The following is a 19,505-nucleotide window of genomic DNA, read 5'->3' as shown; positions in this document are numbered from 1 at the left end:
AGCAAGTAATGGGAACTAACAGTGAGGAAGGAAGCAAAAAACTAGAAAAATTCAAAACAAGAGCTCAAAAACTACAATCCAAAGCCATTTAGAACAGACAGAAACAATTCCACAAGTCTTACACATCTCTGAATATATCATTATACTAGAGAACCACGAAAATGGTTTATCATCAGAGAAAACTGCCTACCATAAAAGACTTAAATTAGATCTGGAAAACTCCCGGTGTGGATCAATATAAGCCTTAGCTGGGAGAAGGGACATGGTAAGGAAGGAAGAATGGAGATAAACTTGAAAGGTGGAGACAAGGGGAGGAAAATACTCAGAGCCTCAAACACTTCGTATTCCTCTTTGACCATCACAATTTTTTAAATTATCATTTATTCTCATGAACATGCCAGGCCCTGTCCTAGGCATCTGATATCCATTATTTATCTTGTTGATCCTAATAACCATAATCACCATGTCAGAAATAAGGCTACAGATGCTGAGAAGTCAAGAATATGGTGGCTCCATAGTAGTACTTCAATATATTTTAAATGCATTCTATCCTTCTTTAGGGATTCCCTTGTGGCTCAGCTGGTAAAGAATCTGCCTGCAATGTGGGAGACCTGGGTTCTATCCCTGGGTTGGGAAGATACCCTGGAGAAGGGAAAGGCTATCCACTCCAGTATTCTGGCCTGGAGAATTCCATGGATGGGTCACAAAGAGTCAGCTACAACTGAGTGACATTCACTTCACTTTGTCCTTCTTTAAAGAAATGAAAAGCACAATCCACTCTGTAAAGAACTGAGGTATCCTGTAAAACACTATCACAAATTTGTAATAATTTTCTTAACATCTGCTGCTGCTGCTGCTACATCTGCTAGTACCCCCCCCCCAAAAAAATTCTTAGGGCAATTGCAGACTTAATTTTCAAGCATAATAGATGGATTCATACTAATATCAAATTTATGTTCTAAATTTTCAAACTTCAGTTAGAATATTACATTTTAATATATTGCTATTATATTTTAGTTACAATGTTGATTTTTTCATATTCACTTTAGTAACAAATACTTTTTTTCCCTTCAGTTCATGACAAATATAGGACTTTAAATCTGTGCCCAAGTTCTTCCCCTCCCAACTGCCACACTGCAGGTCAGAAAAATTAAGACTCAAAAATTGAGGTCATGGGATAACAAAGAGTTATGCAGTGGGAGTTGAGAGGCTCAGGTTCTAATTCTCCCAAACAGTACCTCTGTGATCTCAAGAACTGACCTGACCTCATCTCCTACTAGTCTCTCCAGTCTCACCCGACCCCTACTAATGCTCAGAGCCTCAGTACTGGCTGTTCTCAGCAGCTGGAGTCTACTTTCCCCAAACACCTCTGCCACTTACTCCCTCACAAAGGTCAAGTGTTAGTTCCAATGACACCCCCTCCGTAAGACCCATTCTGAATATACCACTGAAACTGCAAATCCATCCCACTCCCATCTCCTTATCCCACACTGTTCTTTAAAAAATAAACTTTATCACTTTCCAACATACATAATTACTTACTTGTTATGTTTGTTGTCTGTCACCCTTCCCCCACTAGAATGTAAACTCCACGGGAAACAGCTTGTCAGCACTCAAAACAGTAAGTGCTCGATAGATACTTCTTAGATAAATACTGTTACCTCTTATTCTAAAATATTCTACAACATATTAAGAAAATATCATCCTATTTCTATAAGAATAATATTAAATTGATCAAGTTTTATATTTTATCAAACAAGAGCTTATCAAATATCTTTTATGCAGTTAGTGGGGTAATCATATAGTTTATTGTCTCTGCTGTTATATATATTAATAAGTTTTCTATTTAAAGTATCTTTTCATTCCTAAGATTAATTCTCTTTGATCATGCTGAATTTTTATTTTTAATATACTAGCAAATATGTTAGTGTTTTACTTAGAATTTTTGTATGGACACTTCAAAGTGAGACTGACCCATACTTTTGATTTCCACGCTCTTTATTTGCTGTTGGTAAGATTTTGCCCATTTTTCCATATTATGAAATGACAAGTTTTTCTTTCATATGCTCTGGCAAAAACGATAGAGCAGAGAAATTACTCTGGTAACTTTTTACATTTTCTTCCATAATCACTGGTCTATTTAATTTTGTGTTGAATCAATTTTGAAAATGTTTATGTTTTACAAAAAATTACCTGTTTCACTGAGGTTTTTAAATATTTCTAGCATATCAGCTGGATTATTCTTAAAGTTTTTATTTTTTTGATATTTGCTAAATAGTTCTCTATTTGGATTATTTTTTAAGAACTGGCTTCTGAGTTTACAAAATCAATTCTCGGTTGTCTTTTTCAATGTATTTTTCAATAAAATTTGAGATTATAACATGTAGCATCAAAAACCTAACTGAAGCATGTCATCTCCTCTTTTCTTCTTTTCCTGGGCAAGTCATCTATACTTTGCTTCATTATTTTCTTCTTCCAGTTAGTTCAATCTACTTCAAAGCTTTTTTCCAATCCTAAAAGAAAGATGGATAGACCCATCCATTTTAAAGTAAAGCAGCCTGGGCTTACCTGGCGGCTCAGTGGTAAAGAATCTGCCTGCCAGTGCAGGAGACAAAGGTTCGATCCTTGGTCCAGGAAGATCCCACATCCCATGGAGCAACAGAGCCTGTGCTCTAGAGCCCAGGAGCTGCAACTACCAAACCCCATGTGCACTCAAGCCAATGCTCTGCAATAAGAGAAGCCACTCCAAGGAGAAGACTGCATACCACAACTAGAGAGCAACGCTTGCTATCCTAACTACAGAGAGTCCACACAGCAACAAAGACCCAGCACAACCAAAAATATAAATAAAATCAAATACATATTTTTAAAAAGTAAAGCAGCTTTTGCTATCCAAGGAGACTCACATCATTAAACTACTAACATAGGTCACTGCTTTCAGCTTCTACAGGAATTTAAAAATTAGTTTAAGGAGCCGCTAGAAGATCTTAACTCTTTTAATTATACCTTTCCAAGTAGTCAGTAACCCTAGTTTTTGTTTCTTTCGGAAGTAAAGTTAGATAGTCCATTTTCTCAGAATCCTCTACTCCTAGCAAATTCACCAAATCCTTCTCAAATCTAGAAGTTCCTAGTTCCTCTTTTACCACTATACTTTTTACAATTAAATGAACAGTTGATACTAAAAGTCATCTTGCCCCATTTAAACCTTCAAGTTCTGTGAACATTCATTACTTCACAAAATAAGATCCCTTATGTTGTACATAATGCAAGAAATTACAGATTTTTCAACGTTCATAACTATTTAAGTAAAATCTTCTGACTTTTTCACTTTCCTACAAATGCAAGCTCAAAGGGAATGGAGTGCTAAATGCTGTACCAATCACATAAATGTTGTAATACACTTTAATCAATATAAAAAGCAAATTTCTGCATTAAATTTTAAGCTAAATATATTTAACTTTTCTGAAAGTGAACTAGAAAATAAACTTAGATCCTTCCTTTGTAAACTGAATTTTATAATCTTCTGAGTGATAATTATTTTTACCAACAGTTAATGAGTGAACAACTTAAAAAGAATGTTTCTTTCTTAAACAATAATAAAATCTTGCTTATACTTTCAAGGTCTCCCAAATCACACATTTAAGTATCCTACAAGCAGTTAATGATCATCAAGTAAGTAAACACCTAGTCACTAACTACAAGTAAAAACAAGAAAGCAGAATTACATGGTTTTTTGCCTAACCGGGGTGGGGGAGGAGGGGGGCAGGGAAATCTTAAAGGTTTTTAACCTCATAATCTATCAGGTTTTTAGCTGTTTTCTCTCTAAAATCTAAATAATTTAACTGTTGAAAGCTATTATATTTCTGTGCTCAAAATGCCTGGAAAAAAATTAATGTGAAAGAACACTGTTACTGCTTATTCGAAGAATACAAAGGTTTTTCTTCATAGGAAACACTAAAGCAGATGATGATTCAAAAGGGACAAAACAAACAAAAAAAATGAGATCATTTACTCTGAAACAGACAAGCAAATGCCCCGGTAATTATTCCCACAACGTTCATGTTCCTCATGCAACAGTGCCATCAAGTGGTAGAGTGCTAACAGATTTCCCAAAACTCAGTTTCTCATTTTTAGCAAGGGAAGCTTCAATTAGAAACTCTCTCCCCAGATTTCCAGCAAATGCTCCTAAAAGCTGGTTCAGGAAAAAGTTAAGATTTAAGTGAAGCACTTCACTGGTGAATAGTATTCTGTCTATATTAATGTAAAGAGACTCTGAACATCCACCCATTTGCTAAAACATGGCAAAATCCACAGGTCTTCAAAGTCATGAAAACCAATACCAGCTTCATCCATCTTCAGAATGAAGAACTAAGAGATGCTAAGGAACGTTCCCTGATTCTGGCTGACTTCACACCTGAAAGTTCATTTAGGTGAGGGAGCCTTGGGAGGGAGCTAGGAGTGTTCTCTACCTTGATCTAGATGTGGATATACACATAATACTTAAGATGTAAACACTTTATGCCAGATGGTCCAGCAATCCCACTGCTGGACATATATCCAGACAAAACTATAATTTAAAAAGATACTGCACCCCTATTTCATACAGCAGCACTATTTATAATAGCCAAGACAAGGAAACAACGTAAGTGTCCATCAACAGGTGAATGGATAAATAAAGTAGTATAATGGAATACTACTCAGTCATTAAAAAAGTGAAATCATGTCATTTGCAGCAACATGGATGGACCTAGAGATCATTATACTAAGTAAAGTAAGGCAGGAGAAACAGAAATACCATATGATATAATACGCAGAACCAAAAATACGACACAAATATATCTAAGGGACTGAAACAAACTCACAGACAGAGAAGAGACCTGTGGTTGCCAAAGGCAACGTCAGGTAGGGGAGGGAAGGATTGGGAGCTTGAGATTAGCAGATGCAAACTAGTATATATGGGATGGATAAACAGCAAGGTCCTACTGAACAGCACAGGGATATTCAATATTCTCCGATAAACCAAAATGGCAAAGAATACGAAAAAGAATATATATGACTGAGTCACTTTGCTGTAGAGCAGAAATTAACATTGTAAATCAACTACACTTTAATAAAATTTTAAAACAAAATATTAGCACTTTTTGTGAAATCTCAATTAAATGTGTGGACAGTTATACTACAAATTAACTATAGAAAGATATGTAAATATATAATTAAGGGGATTCTATACTATTTATTTAATGAAGGAAGAACACAACTGAAAATTAGATCAGTGCTTCAGATCAGACCTTGAAGAACTGTAAAGATAGAATAAATCAATTTTTAAACTTTTGTCCTTCAAATGATACTAAGAAAGTGAAAGACAACTCACAGAATGAAAGAAACCATCTACAAATTATATCCCATAAGGGATGTGTACAAAAAATATACAAAGAACTCATACAATAAAAAGACAAAGAGTACAATTTAAAAGGCAAAGGATTTGAACAACTTTCCAAAGAAGACAGACAAATGGCCAATAAGCACATGAAAAAATGCTCACAAGCATTAACCATTAGGGAAATGCAAACAAAACCACAATGAGATAAACTCCACTTCAAACTAAGACAGCTAAAAGCAAAAGAGGGACAGTAACAGGTATTGGTGAGGATATGGAGAAACTGGAACATTCATACATTGCTACTGGGAATGTAAAATGGTGCAGCCATTGTGACAAACAGTCCAGCAGTTACTAAAAATATTAAACATACATCTACCCTGTAACACAAGTCCACTCATAGATACATACCCAAGAGAAATGAAAATGCATGTTCACACAAAAACTTGTATAGAGTCACAACAACACACTCTAATAGTTAAAAAGTGAAAACTGCTTAAACGTCCATCAACTGACAAATGGGTAAACAAAATGTGGTAGAGCAGCTCTACAATGAAACACTATTCAGTCTTCCTTTTTAATACATGCTATGACATGGATGAACCATGAAAACATCATTCTAAGCCAAAGAAGTGAGGTGCAAAAGGTCACATATTTTATGATTTCATTTACAAGAAATACGTAGAATAGGTAAATCCATAGAAACTGAAAGGAGATTAGTGGTTTCTTAGGACAAGGGAGAGAATGGGGAGGTGGGAAATGGAACTGCTTGCTAAAGGATATAAGGTTTCTTTTAGGGGGACAAAAATGTCTTAAAATTTTATTATTGTGATACTTAAACATATTTAAAAGACTAAACTGCATATACTTTATAGTGGTGAACTTTACTGGCAAACTGTTATGAGAATTATATCCCAATAAATCTGGTTGCTGTTATTTTTTAAACTAAAAAAAAAAAAAAAAAGAACTGTAAAGACCTTCTTAAGATTTATTTAGTTTAGTGCTTCCTTAACCAAACTATATAGACAAGGTAAGGCAGCCAAATTCTCTATCACATACACACACATATAAAACCTTCAGGTCCTCACAGTCATAGGCACTCAAGTAACTATTAAATAATTCATTCTGGTTTTTTTTGGTCAACTCAGACTAGATGGACTAAATGGACAAAGAGGGACTCCTGGCCATAAAGAAAAATAAAGACACTCACTAGGATTCATGTCCCTTACAGGAAGGGGAGGGAAATGCCACACACAGACGGATGCACCCCCTTTCCCATATATGTTTGAGAATGTTCATGAAAACTAAGAGGCCACAAAGAAAATTTCAAAAAGGAAAAATCACACAGTATTCTCTAATCACAGTATGATAAAAATATGAATTACTAACCAAGTCAGAAAATGAAGAATTTCAAGAAAACACAAAAATAGAAATCACGTCAGAACTAACAAGATACAGCTAAAACCAGGGTAAGAGAACAGCAATATATTAAATGTCAAAAAAGGAACAAAATGAATGAAAGAAAACAAAAAAGCAAATAAAGATAAAATCCAAAAATAATCAGTAGGAAAATAATAAAACAGTAGAACACATAGGTAATCTAGAAACTGGGTTTTTGTGTGCATGTGTGTGAAAAAAACTAAAATGAATAAACCACTAGCTAATATAATGAAGAGGATGAAGAAAGGAAAAGTACAAAAACGGGATTGTTTATAATGGCAAAGACTGGAATGTCCAAAATGATTAAATACAGTACATTCATAAAAGGCAACTCCTGCTAAATTTAAAAGAAAATAACAATAGAAGTCTTTATTATTGATATGAAAAGATTTCCAAGCTATACTGTTAAGTGAAAATAGTAAAGTTTGGAAGAGTAAGTACAATAAGTCGCTCCTGTGTAAAAAACAAGAAATATAAGAATGTTGGCATGTTCCTGCACATGCAAAAGAAATTTTGGAAGGATATACAATAATCAAGACAGTAGCTTCCTACTGGGAGGAGAGTAGATACGCAGACAAGGATAAGGACACTTTTTAGCACAAGGTTTTTCACTTCAGTGTTTTGAGTCCTATGAATGCATTTACTTATTTTTTAATAGAAATTTTAATTGCATATGACAAATATTAATTCATCAAATATTTTCAAGCATTTATGTGTACCAAACACTATACTTGATGTTGGGGATGTTCAAAATGAAAAGATCTGGTCCTCTTTTAAAGGCCCCATATTTTTAGTTTCATAGGAATACAGGCAGCAAACCAACATTGGGCTGTAACTAATATGCCTAATGTGATGTGCCAAATTCTTCATATGTGTGAAGACATTATGTTGAAAGTCTATACAAGAGCACCTATATACACATAAGGAAAATAAGAATGGCTGTTCAGAGAAGATAACTCTTATCCTAAGAGTTCAAGATTAAGTCAGAGGTTTTCAGTAAGTAAAAACAGGATATCCCAGACAGAGCAGAAAGCAAAGGCTTGGAAGTAGAGAGCAAAGGGTATTCAAGAAATCATTACAGATGAGGATTTTGTGAGACGAAGAATAGCTAGGATGAAGACTGAAGAGCTGAAAAGGGGTTAGATAAGAAAGGGCATTAAATACCACATTACACAAGTTTATCACTTTCTGTCTGTGAGGCATTGTGCTCAGTGTCGAAAAAAAAAAAGAAGTAAAAATGCCTCCCTCCTGCAGCTTAGTCTAGACAACAATGTCCAGGGAAACCAAGAAAGAAGTTTCTGCAGCAGTCTGCTGTGTGAGCTTTCCTGTCTCTGGCTCTGCACATAATGTTGCCTCTATCAGAAATGCTCTCAACATTTCCTCTCCTCACCCATTCCTCATCTCGCTCAATCCCTTCTCAGGAATTGGATTAAATGACCCTTGTTCCAGGCAGCTATCTCTGACTCCCGAGACTAAATCAATCAGTTCATCTGTTACACACTCCAAAGTACGCTGGGATTCTTCTTGTCAACTGCACTTAGAATTCTCTTTCTTCCTCTCCAAACTGTAAGCTGCATGAATATAAGAGTTGACTCTGTCTTGTTCACTACTGTACCTCCAGCACTAATCACGGTATAGAGTAGATCTTTACTGCATGAATAAATTTTAGAACATAATTTTAACCTTTCCTGATCACTCAAGCTGACTAGAAAACCTAAATTATTATATTTTCATATTTCAGGTATATAAGACCAAGTGGTCTCTTCCTCATGGCTCCAAAAGGCCATGCATTTTAAGTACTTATATCTTTATTTTTTTCTCTCCTCAGATCATAAACTGTCACTTCCTACTACTTTCAAGTCTGTTTCGAGCAGATTCCAACTACTTCTAGTCTGCAGCTAACTGCTGAGCTAAGCAGATAAATCCAGTAACAAAGAATGTAACTGGCATAAGACCAAGAGTATACATATACATAGAGATAGATTTTCAGTCTTCTCCATGGACAGGGGAGTGGGATGGAATGGGGATAGGGGGAGACAAAATGCTCTCTTATAAATAAACTACTTAAGATCACTGCATAATTCTTTTGTTAAAAAAGCCTTTTATTTTGGCTAAATTTGCTTCATTCTATGCCAGAAGTTCAGATAATTGTTACTACATGTTTATTCATTCACATGAACAATTGAAAAGAAAACTACGCAAGTAAACATTCCATTGCAAAGGTAAAAAAGAACCACTTTAAAAAAATGGTCCAAAATATTAAGGCAAAAGCTATTTGAAATTCTGAGTTTTAAAGTAGAATGTGTCTGAGTCAAAAACCTTGTAAGCAACTAGCAATATTATTTTTTCAGTTGTTCATGAAATAATGGTGCACCTCGTAACTGATGGCACCTCAGATTTGATGAAATGTAGCATATAATTTTACATAATACAAGTAATTCATCTAAGATTTTCTCAATTGGATAATTCTGAATTACTACTCACTACATTAGCACATCCTATCTCCCTTGCCCCAATAAAATAAAAAACCAAATGCTCATATTAAGGCTGCTGACAGGGATAAAAACCAATATAAGTGAAAAAAGTAGTGATTTGGTTTCACTGAGAAATGTTACCAATGAGAGACCAAGAAATGAACCAAATTAAAGTTTTGCTTAAGAAATCTTTAGTGAAATCCCACAGAATCTTTCTGGGGGAAGTATCTATATTGGCTATATTATATCATCATAATAGTTAACAAAATCCTTTAATTATTCCCTGTTGAATAAACAGAAATAGATCGTCTCCAAGTTCCTAAGGTCAACAGCCTATGACCTGCTGCTGCTGCTGCTAAGTCGCTTCAGTCGTGTCTGACTCTGTGCGACCCCATAGACGGCAGCCCACCAGGCTCTCCCATCCCTGGGATTCTCCAGGCAAGAACACTGGAGTGGGTTGCCATTTCCTTCTCCAAGCATGAAAGTGAAAAGTGAAAGTGAAGTCGCTCAGTCGTGTCCGACTCTTAGCAGCCCTATGGACTGCAGCCCACCAGGCTCCTCCGTCCATGGGATTTTCCAGGCGAGAATACTGGAGTGGGTTGCCACTGCCTTCTCCCTATGACCTGCTATGGTCCTAAAATGTGAGGGTGAAGTAGGGGCTTTAACTTAGTTTAAGAGAGCATTAGAATTCCCTATCAGCATTATGAAACAGAATACACTTCTTGAATTACTAGCACCATAATCACCAATGTGAGCTTCAAGTCCAAACCAGCATAATGACCAAAAAAACCTTGAAAATTTTCATTTAAACACAACACTTAAGAACTAGATAAAATCAATTTAGTCTGATCTTTCCACAAAATAAAAATTCTCCAGAAAAAAAATATACTATTCATTTTTTCTCCTCAGAGGAGAAGGTGTAAATAAATTGCTTCTAGCAATGATTAAGTTATTATTAAGTTTCTATTATTCTTAAAATAACAGGAAAGCATCAGAAGGAATATTTCCACTAGAGCTCAGGAACAAAAATCAGGGAGAAGTTCTAGAAAATATGTTAACAACAATGATAGTAACTTCCGCTGACAATGGGTATTTTTAAAGAGATAATTATACAAGAACTTAGCTCTTACAATCACTGCAGTGTAGAAACACTAAGAAATTACTTTTTTCTTTTTAAACCTACCTTTGTCTGGGAACTATAAAGAGTGCCCGTACCAACTTCTTCCTATTTGCTTTCGTGTTCATGTTCATGCAAAAGTCCATCGCTGCCTAAAGGAGAAAAAACAAACATTTTTCTTAAAAAAAAAAAAAAACAACTCAATTTAGCTACTAAAACAGCATGTTAAAATGGATTCCTAATAGTTCCTAAACAGTTCACAATGGTTTTAAGACACTAGTATTACAAGGATATTCCAAACTTTAACGATCATCAAGCTTAAGCTCTTTTTTCCTTATATATCTCAAAACATATTTCACAAACTTATTAATTGCAACCTAGTGCTAAAAACAGAACTTCTAGTGGGCAGACTGAAGACCTATGGTGACACGTTTGGCAAATAACTGCATGAAATGTGCAACCCATGCTTTTGATCTCATGCTGCTGTTGCTGCTAAGTCACTTCAGTCGTGTCCAACTCTGTGCAACCCCATAGATGGAAGCCGACCAGGCTCCGCCGTCCCTAGGATGCTCCAGGCAAGAACACTGGAGTGGGTTGCCATTTCCTTCTCCAATGTGTGAAAGTGAAAAGTGAAAGTGAAGTCACTCAGTTGTGTCCGACTAGTAGCGACCCCATGGACTGCAGGCAACCAGGCCCCTCTGTCCATGCGATTTTCTAGGCAAGAGTACTGGAGTGGCTTGCCACTGCCTTCTCCGTTTGATCTCATAAATCAATGTTAACATCAGGAAAGCTTTCTGATAGAAGTTACAAAGTAGCAAGAAGTCAGGAACCAAGAAAATTATTAATGCTAACAAGGATTAAAAGAGAATAAAGAAAAACCAGGTATGAGAGATAGACAAAGATTATAACCAGAAAAATTTAAGAGTAAGTGCTTCAACACCAACTAAATAGGTTTACTGTTGACAATCAGATATAGTAACAAACTAAAGAAACCACATCATAGGACTATAATTGTTATTTAGTATAGTAATCCATTATTTTATATTTTAATAACAAAAATGTGTTCGATATTTTATCAATATATCTAAAATCTAATATAAGTGTAGAAGAAAAGCTGGGAGAAGTATATGTTCTGGGAAACCACTAGAAAACAAAATTATGAGTAGCTGGTATTTTTTAAATACAGGTATATATATTATTTAAATATTAAAGATTTTCAATATATACAGTTTATGAAAACAACATTTAAGATATATTTTAAAAAGAAAATAACTATTATCAAATAACCCTATTGGGTATCACCAGTATTTTCCTTCTATAGCTTCACATAATTATTTTATCACTAATTTCTTAAACTTTAGGTAGATTTGAGGATCAAACACAAAGATTCTCTGGTGGCTCAGAGGGTAAAGAGTCTGCCTGCAATGTGTGAGACCCAGGTTCGATCCCTGGGTTGGGAAGATTCCCTGGAGAAGGAAATGGCAACCCACTCCAGTATTCTTGGCTGGAGAATCCCCATGGACAGAGGAGCCTGGTGAGCAACAGTCCTCAGGGTTGCAAAGAGTTGGACACGACTGAGCAATTTCAGTTTTCTTTCTACAAAGATTCTCTGATTTCCCTATAAAGGATGTCAACTCTTCAGTGACACACTCACTGAAAAACCTTCCATTTGCTAAAAACTTTTGATGAAATAAAACACAATTAATGTTGATTAGATTCAAACCCAGTAAATGCACATTGAAAGTATTCACCAAGATTGAATTAGTCAAGAGTAAAACCAATTTAAACTTTTTCTTCTGCTTGTAAAGGGAGTATAATAAATTTTATTAAAATTTGTATTTTATAACATTAAAGCTTCTTACAGCTAATTAGAATAACAAACAGAAAAGCTGAAAGCAGACTAAAATTCCTTCAAGTAATTCACCCACATGAAATACCGAAAAATTGTGGACTAGGATAAATAAAAATCCCAAAGGTCATCCACTCAGAAAAAAACTGGTTAACACTAGAAAATGTCACACACACAGACACACAGACACACACACACCTCTCAAGTCAACACTTTTTGAAAAATAAAAAGATAAAATAAAGAAAAACATTTAATGGCTAATAATGGACTACGTTTCAACAAAAATTAGTAGATAGGCAACTACTATCTACAGGCAGTAAATACTTTTATTTGTTTCCCCCCGAACTGAGAGGCTCATTTTGTTCATGTTAGAATAATGTCTGTTAAATACCCGTCTGAATAACCATGGTTCATCCCTCAATTCTTTCAAGTAAAAATGGTACTCTATATACAAAGTAGCAGTTTAGCTTGCAACTCAATCATACAAATGGCTTTTCTAAAGGCAACCTGAGTCAGTAGACAGGCTTTACACATCCCTTCTCATTTTATCAAGTTAAAAGGAAGTGTACTCAAGAGACTGAAATGAAACAAAATCACAAATTTCATCAAAGAGTTCTTTAAGTTAAAGTGGCATTGTTTTTTAATTGCAAATACGCAGCAATGAAGACAACAACAGCTATTATTAGAGTCTACCACCAATGCAGCTTGACTTCACATTAAAATGCCAGGTTTACCCATCATCACTTTTGCAAATGTCAAAAACAGCGAAAAAGTGGGGGAGAAACTCCTAGTATTAGTATGAAAAGAGTTTTGACCTTACAGACACCCTGAAAGTACCTGAAAAGACACCGGGAATCTATAGAGGGTACTTTAAGAGCATCTGCTCTAAAACAGTATTTTCCACACTGTGGCAATATGTGAAGGGGAGAGGTGTCAAGCCTACAGGACTCTAGAGACAGTTCCACCCCCAAACACAGCATCTACAAATTGACTCCAACTGTGTTCATTTTGAATTCCTGTATTAGATTCGATTTGAAGAAATGGCTCATTCTACAGCCAAAACTGCAAAAACCACAGACATGCCTAATTTGAGCTATCCTACAAGGTCTACATGCTTTGAGTAAAGTCACACAGAGGCACTCATACCTTGTCTATCAGATCACGGTTGACACAGTTGGGTAATTGCTGGAGGAAAGCATCTACTATGAGCTTGAGATGAGATCCAGTGCTGGCTTCTTCATCCTCTTGTTCTAATATGAAATTGGATTTTAAGTAGGGTTTAAAAATATACATAGACAATGTAAGAATAAAAACCTTCAATAAGATGTTATCTGAGGCACAGTTCATCTAAAGCACTTTTCTTATGAAAAATGAAGCACTTTTTCAGATAGTACCCTTGAAAGAAAGGGTATCTTTAGAATCATAAGCCTACATCACTAGTCTTTATCAACTATAAAAGGGCAAACTTTTACATGAGAAGTCATAAGTTACATGTAGTTTTAGAGCAGATCCACTATTTTTATCTGCTGAACATCCTTTTTCCCATGTCTTCAATTAACAGTATGATCACTGCTTCCCCTCAAAGGCAATTCATGGGATTCTGATGGGAAAGGGTGCTGCCCAAGCACAGATACCATTACTCCTCTCGCCACAGGCAAGCATGACACAGGACCAGCCAACTCCTCCAAGATGCTTATACACAGACAGTGGGAGAGAATCCCTCTTTTCCTGCAGCAGGAAACAGTGAAGCCCACAGAAAGGCAACCCTGACAAAGGCATTCTTCTAATAAAGAATCCTAACTAATAAAGAAACCTGATAGAAGTATTCAGGAAATAATGAACAGTGTGATATTTTTATTACTAAATACAAAACATTACTCAATAGTAAAGACAGATAAAAATGACAGATGAACTGATATACCAATTGTCTTTTTATCTCTCAACTTTCAAATGCATTTATGTTAAGATTGTAAAGATCATATCAGAAATAAAATACATTAAGGACAATGCTAAAAGCACTGAAGTGCAAGAAATATCTATTAAGATTTAGATTATCACTAAACTTTGTAGTCACATAATATGGGACATGTATTGTTTCTGTTCCAAATCAAATTCCAAAAAAGTGAGGGCCTAGAAACAACAGGAAAACAAGGAATTAAAGAGTAAAGACCCATATTCACAGGCAAGAGCTTTGTGTATAAACACTAATCAAAAGTTAAGAATTCCCTGGCAATCCACTGGTTAGGACTCCGCATTCTCACTGCTGAGGGCCTGAGTTCAATCCCTGGTCAGGGAACTAACATCCCACAAGTCACATGGCATAGCCAAAGAATAAGTAAAACATTACATTAAAAAAAAAAAACTAATCAAAAATTAAAAATTTTTGGCAAAAATGTTTACCTTGTTCATCAAGAAGTTTCTTTGTAAGATCTTCAGCTTCATCTCCACCCTCTAGCTCCAATGTGTCATCATTAATTTCCAGGTTCTCCAACTCAAGTTCCAAATCATCAGGACTTGATACCTCCTTATTATCCTTAGGTTCCTTTGTCTCTGAAATCAAACAATCAGTATCTCTGAATTAAAAGTCATATTGAAATCCTGCTGCAAAAAATAAAGGTTCACAAAATCTGCAACATTTTTCTTAGAATCTACATTTATATCTGGCAAATTTGATGTTTAGAGTCTTAAAAATACATTTTCCTCATGGAGGACAAAAACTATAATTTCTTTGTGCATGACATCTGTTCAGTGAAATGAATGGATGGGTGGACTGATGAATGGAGACATACAGGCCAGGCCATGAGGATCTGCGGTAATGATGAGGAGGAAATAAATCTGATTAGATAAAGTGGACTCAAATTAATTAAGATGTCCACATTATTCTGTCATTTACTCTAGTGACTTAATGTTCATATAACAAAACTAGTAAGTAAAAAAAATTTTTTACAAATATTATTTGAAACTAAAATTTATAGCACTTTAATATAAAAATTTGTCCTCCAGCATTTACCTTTGGAATCATCCTTGCTGGACTCTTTATTCTGACAACTTTTTTCATTATCTTTAAACAAGATGGCTGGAACAAAAGCTTTCAAATCAATGAGGTTCTCGTAAAAATTCCGAGCATCTTCATCTTCCCATATACCACCTTCTAAGTCATATTCTCCAGGTTTACCAGGTGTAAATATATCAATTCCAGGCCCATGCTCTACAGTAAAATAAATCACAGGGAATTAAAACCAATGAGTTTTGAATGTTTCAATTAACAGATACTTCTTCAGTCAACAAGCACTCTTGATTATGCATGTAACCATCTTTACCAGAAAATCACAAATTGTTTTAAGTAAAGCTCTAAACCAGGACAGAGCAAAGGAAACTACAGGATAAACACGCTTTTCTCTTGAAGTTTTAAGCAACTGATATGAGATTAAGTAGCTATTTGACACATTAGGCCCATCTTCACAAAGCTTAAAACCAACGTAAGAAATACATAAGCCTGGCAGTTCCTAAACATCTAGCTTGAAGTCCCACCTTGCCCATGAAGCATTTTTTTAATACTCCCAACACTCTGTATGATTTAATCTCAATTATGTTCACAAGTTTATGGTTTATCTTACCACAAACCCTTAAAAAGCATCCCTCCTTTTGGTATTAAACTTGGTATAAGACAGACTGCCATAAATGGTCAACTGATAAATAACTAGAAAGGAAGGGAAGGAATGATGAAGACATATATACATATTTCAGTTGAGAGTGGAAAACCATGTGTTTGGATATACACACAGTCTACATTTACATACAATTACAGATGCTTAAAACTCAGAACATTAAAAGCAATTTCTTACTTCATGATCACAAGACCATTCATGATTTTATCTATTCTCACTGTACTTCTCTCCAAACTAGAATTATAAGAGAATGATCATGCAGATTAAAAATAACCCTGAGAAAAATTATTCATTAAAAGTTATTTAGGAAGAATAGGACAAAAACAATAAAGTACTGGCTCTCTAACTCATTACTTATATGCCTTACAAAAAACGTATTTAAACACAGGACACTGAACCAATATAGGAGAAAAGACTGTTAATTTCTTTTTAACAAAAACGTAAATAAAAGCAGGGAATTTCCTGGCGATCCAGTGGTTAAACTCTGAGCTTTCACTGCCACGGGCTCAGGTTCAACCCCTGGTTGGAGAACTATGATTCCATAAGCTATGCTGTGTGGCCAAAAAAAAAAAAAAAAAAAAGTGCAAAGGACAAACTAGAAGCCAATACTGGCAATATTTATACAAAGGAATTAATATCCATAATATAAGGAGCTTCTGCAAATAAAGTCCAAAATCTCAATAGAAAAAAATGGACAAAGCCTCTGAACAGATAAGTCAAAGAGTATATCAAAAGATCCTAACCTCAGCACTTTCAGGATAATGCTAAATAAAACAAGCATTTATCACTTTGACCCATTACTATGTTCAAAAGATCGATATCACCAAGTAGAAAAATTACCAAAGGTATAGAGACCAATCAATCAATCAATTAAACAAATGCATAAGTGATATAAATGATATAATTAAGACAAGAACATTAAAACAGTTATTACAACTATATTTCATATTCTCAATAAGCTAGAAGATACACTAAGCATGTTGGAGACCATGGAAAACATAACTAGCTTCTACATCTCTACATGAGAGTATCAGACACCATAAAAGGAAAAAAGAGTGAACTGGAAGGCACAGCAATAGAAACGAACCAATACTAAACAGGGAGGAAAATAAATACTAAAGTACAGAGAAGACAACTTCAAATGTAGTGGTATTTGAATTCCTATAGAAGGGGGGAGAGGAATAGAACACATATTTGAAGAAATAAGGTCAAGATTTGCTAAATTTGATAATTATAAACCCAGATTCAAGAAGCCCAACAAACCCCAAGCACAAGAAACATGAAGTAAACCATACCAAGCCATTATCATAATTAAGTTCTTTAAAAAAGTCGGTGGTGATAATATTTTAAAACAATCAGAAAAAAAAAATACACATTTAAAAAGAACAAAGACAAGAATGATAGCAGCTTTCTCACTGGAAATAATGAAAGAAGACAATGGAATAACATCTTTAAATACTGAAAGAAAAAAAATCTCACCCTTAAATTCCGTACCAAGTGAAAATATCTTTTTAAAATGATGGCATTATTTTGTTAATTTTGTTGCACAGCATTTACATTTATACTGTAGTAGGTATTATACGTAATCTACAGATGATTTATTTAAAGTATATGGGAAGATGTGTGCAGGTTATATGCAAATACTAAGCCATTTTAAATGAGGGACTCGAGCATCTTCAGAGGTCCTGGAACCAGCTCCCTGAAGATACCAAAGAAGGACTATCAATGTTTTCACAGTATACAATGGATATTTTCTTATTGGGGATGTAAAATACAAAATACCTTCCTGTATTTATACCTTCCTGTATTTATACCTTCCTGTATAAACGGATACTTTATAAATACTTCACTCTTAAGATTTTAAGTAAATAGGATTTTCAGATAGTTTTAAAATTAATAATGTATTAACATTTATCAACTTACTTCTCAAGTAGTTGGTATATTACAGTAATGTATTAGGAGCCCAACCAAAAAGGAAGTTTAAAACACCTTTGCAATAATATAAGAAATAACTCATTTTACCAAATGAAAAGTTTATCTTATAAAACTGCAAGGTAGGCATTAGTTCTAAGTTAACAATTTATGACAATACACCTTTCAAAACAACTAAATTAAAAATAAAAATAAACATAGAAATATCAGTATCCCAAAGGTCCAATCCACCTTATTACCTACCTGAGAAATACAGTAAATCTTTATATTGTCCCAAATACGGTTTAAGACAAGCCCTGTTAGATACAATCTAAGGATATCTATTACAAAAGAACCTAAAGAAACCCATCATATCATTATAAGTTAGGCTTCACTGCTCTTAAGCACAAAGACTTTTCCATTCAGAGAAGCATTTTAAGTAGTTTTTCAAGGTTTTTATTAGGTCTTAATATTACTTCATTAAAAAAATTTTAAAGGCATTTCAAAACATTTAATTTCAATAATATACATCTGAGAAGACTAAAGAGATAGAAGTGATTAATGTTTACTAAAAAAAAAAAAATCAGTTTATTCTTAAGGATATCTTACCTTCTGGTGTTGGTTTATCTTGAGGAAGATCTGGCATATTTTCATCCAAAAGGTCTGCTAAGGATTGAGAATTGGCCAGTAGCTTTTGATAAGACATAGCAAATTCTTCATACTGTTTATGTCTATCTTCACTTAACTCCCCTTTAGAATGTAGAATACGCCTATAAACAAATGATGAAATAATCTGACAATCTTATCAAAACAGATGTGATCATCTATTATTATACAGGGAATGTTCTGTAAAATCTGATTTTATCAAACAAGCTTATTTGCACAACCTTCTTTAATAACCTATGTTTAATACTTAACACTTTCAAGATGTATCTGAAAATCAAAACTTACATCATCAAATTCACCTAAACAAATTTTTTAAGCAATTAAAATTTAACATTGGTTCTTCAGAAAATCTGAAGTGTGACTAACAACTATGCCTGCAGAAATACAAAATTTAACAGTATGCCACTAATCAATTTTTAGTATTTTGTTACAGTCATACACCCCAGACATACAAGTTGGTTTTCAAAAACAGGTTAGAGACTCAATACCTTTAAACTTTCAAAATGATTTGATTCAAGATGAAAAAGCCTGTAACTTCCCTACAGTGAATTCTCAATCTACCATGCAAGCACTCTTTATTTAGTCATTTAACAAATATCACTGGAGCAACCCACTTAATCAAGGCCAGGCCACTCTGAGGAGCAGAGGACACAAGTATTCTTCCACTCTGCAACAGTTCACTAATAAACCACCCACAGTTATTAACAGAAATGTAAAACTAATGAAAAATTTTCAATTGTACAGTAGAGTAAAAATGTTACTATATTTGCTTAGATGGTTGAAATGTCTATAGCTGGACTCAATTTTTCTACATCTAAATATGTAGTAGTGTAAGACATGAAATTTATAAACCTTAATGCAAATACAATTTCAAAAAGTCAATTATAAACTGTAAATTATTTTCAAAAGTAATATGTAAAAGTATTTTTATTCCTTGTTTTGAGTTTTCTTCTGAACAGAGAAAAAAATGAGTTAGGTGGATTTTTTTTGTGTTGTCATTTTC

At 34.4% G+C, this 19,505-nt stretch overlaps 1 protein-coding gene across 1 annotated transcript in view; it reads right to left on the bottom strand.

Annotated features, from left to right (window-relative positions):
• UPF2 (UPF2 regulator of nonsense mediated mRNA decay) overlaps positions 1-19,505 on the bottom strand; it is a 103,985-nt gene that overhangs the window by 65,248 nt on the left and 19,232 nt on the right. Inside the window, exons 4-8 of the mRNA XM_055427587.2 lie at positions 18,446-18,606; positions 15,268-15,465; positions 14,658-14,807; positions 13,404-13,507; positions 10,475-10,560 (exon numbers count right to left, since the gene is read on the bottom strand). Of these exons, the coding sequence (XP_055283562.1) occupies positions 10,475-10,560; positions 13,404-13,507; positions 14,658-14,807; positions 15,268-15,465; positions 18,446-18,606 (699 nt within the window). The remainder of the gene's footprint in view (positions 1-10,474; positions 10,561-13,403; positions 13,508-14,657; positions 14,808-15,267; positions 15,466-18,445; positions 18,607-19,505) is intronic.

The sequence above is a fragment of the Moschus berezovskii genome, chromosome 15, assembly GCF_049115385.1.
Source record: "Moschus berezovskii isolate FMDL1 chromosome 15, NW_MosBer_1.0, whole genome shotgun sequence".
NCBI lineage: Eukaryota > Metazoa > Chordata > Mammalia > Artiodactyla > Moschidae > Moschus > Moschus berezovskii.
Note: the sequence above shows the minus strand (reverse complement) of the source record. Positions and strands in the feature narration are given on the sequence as shown.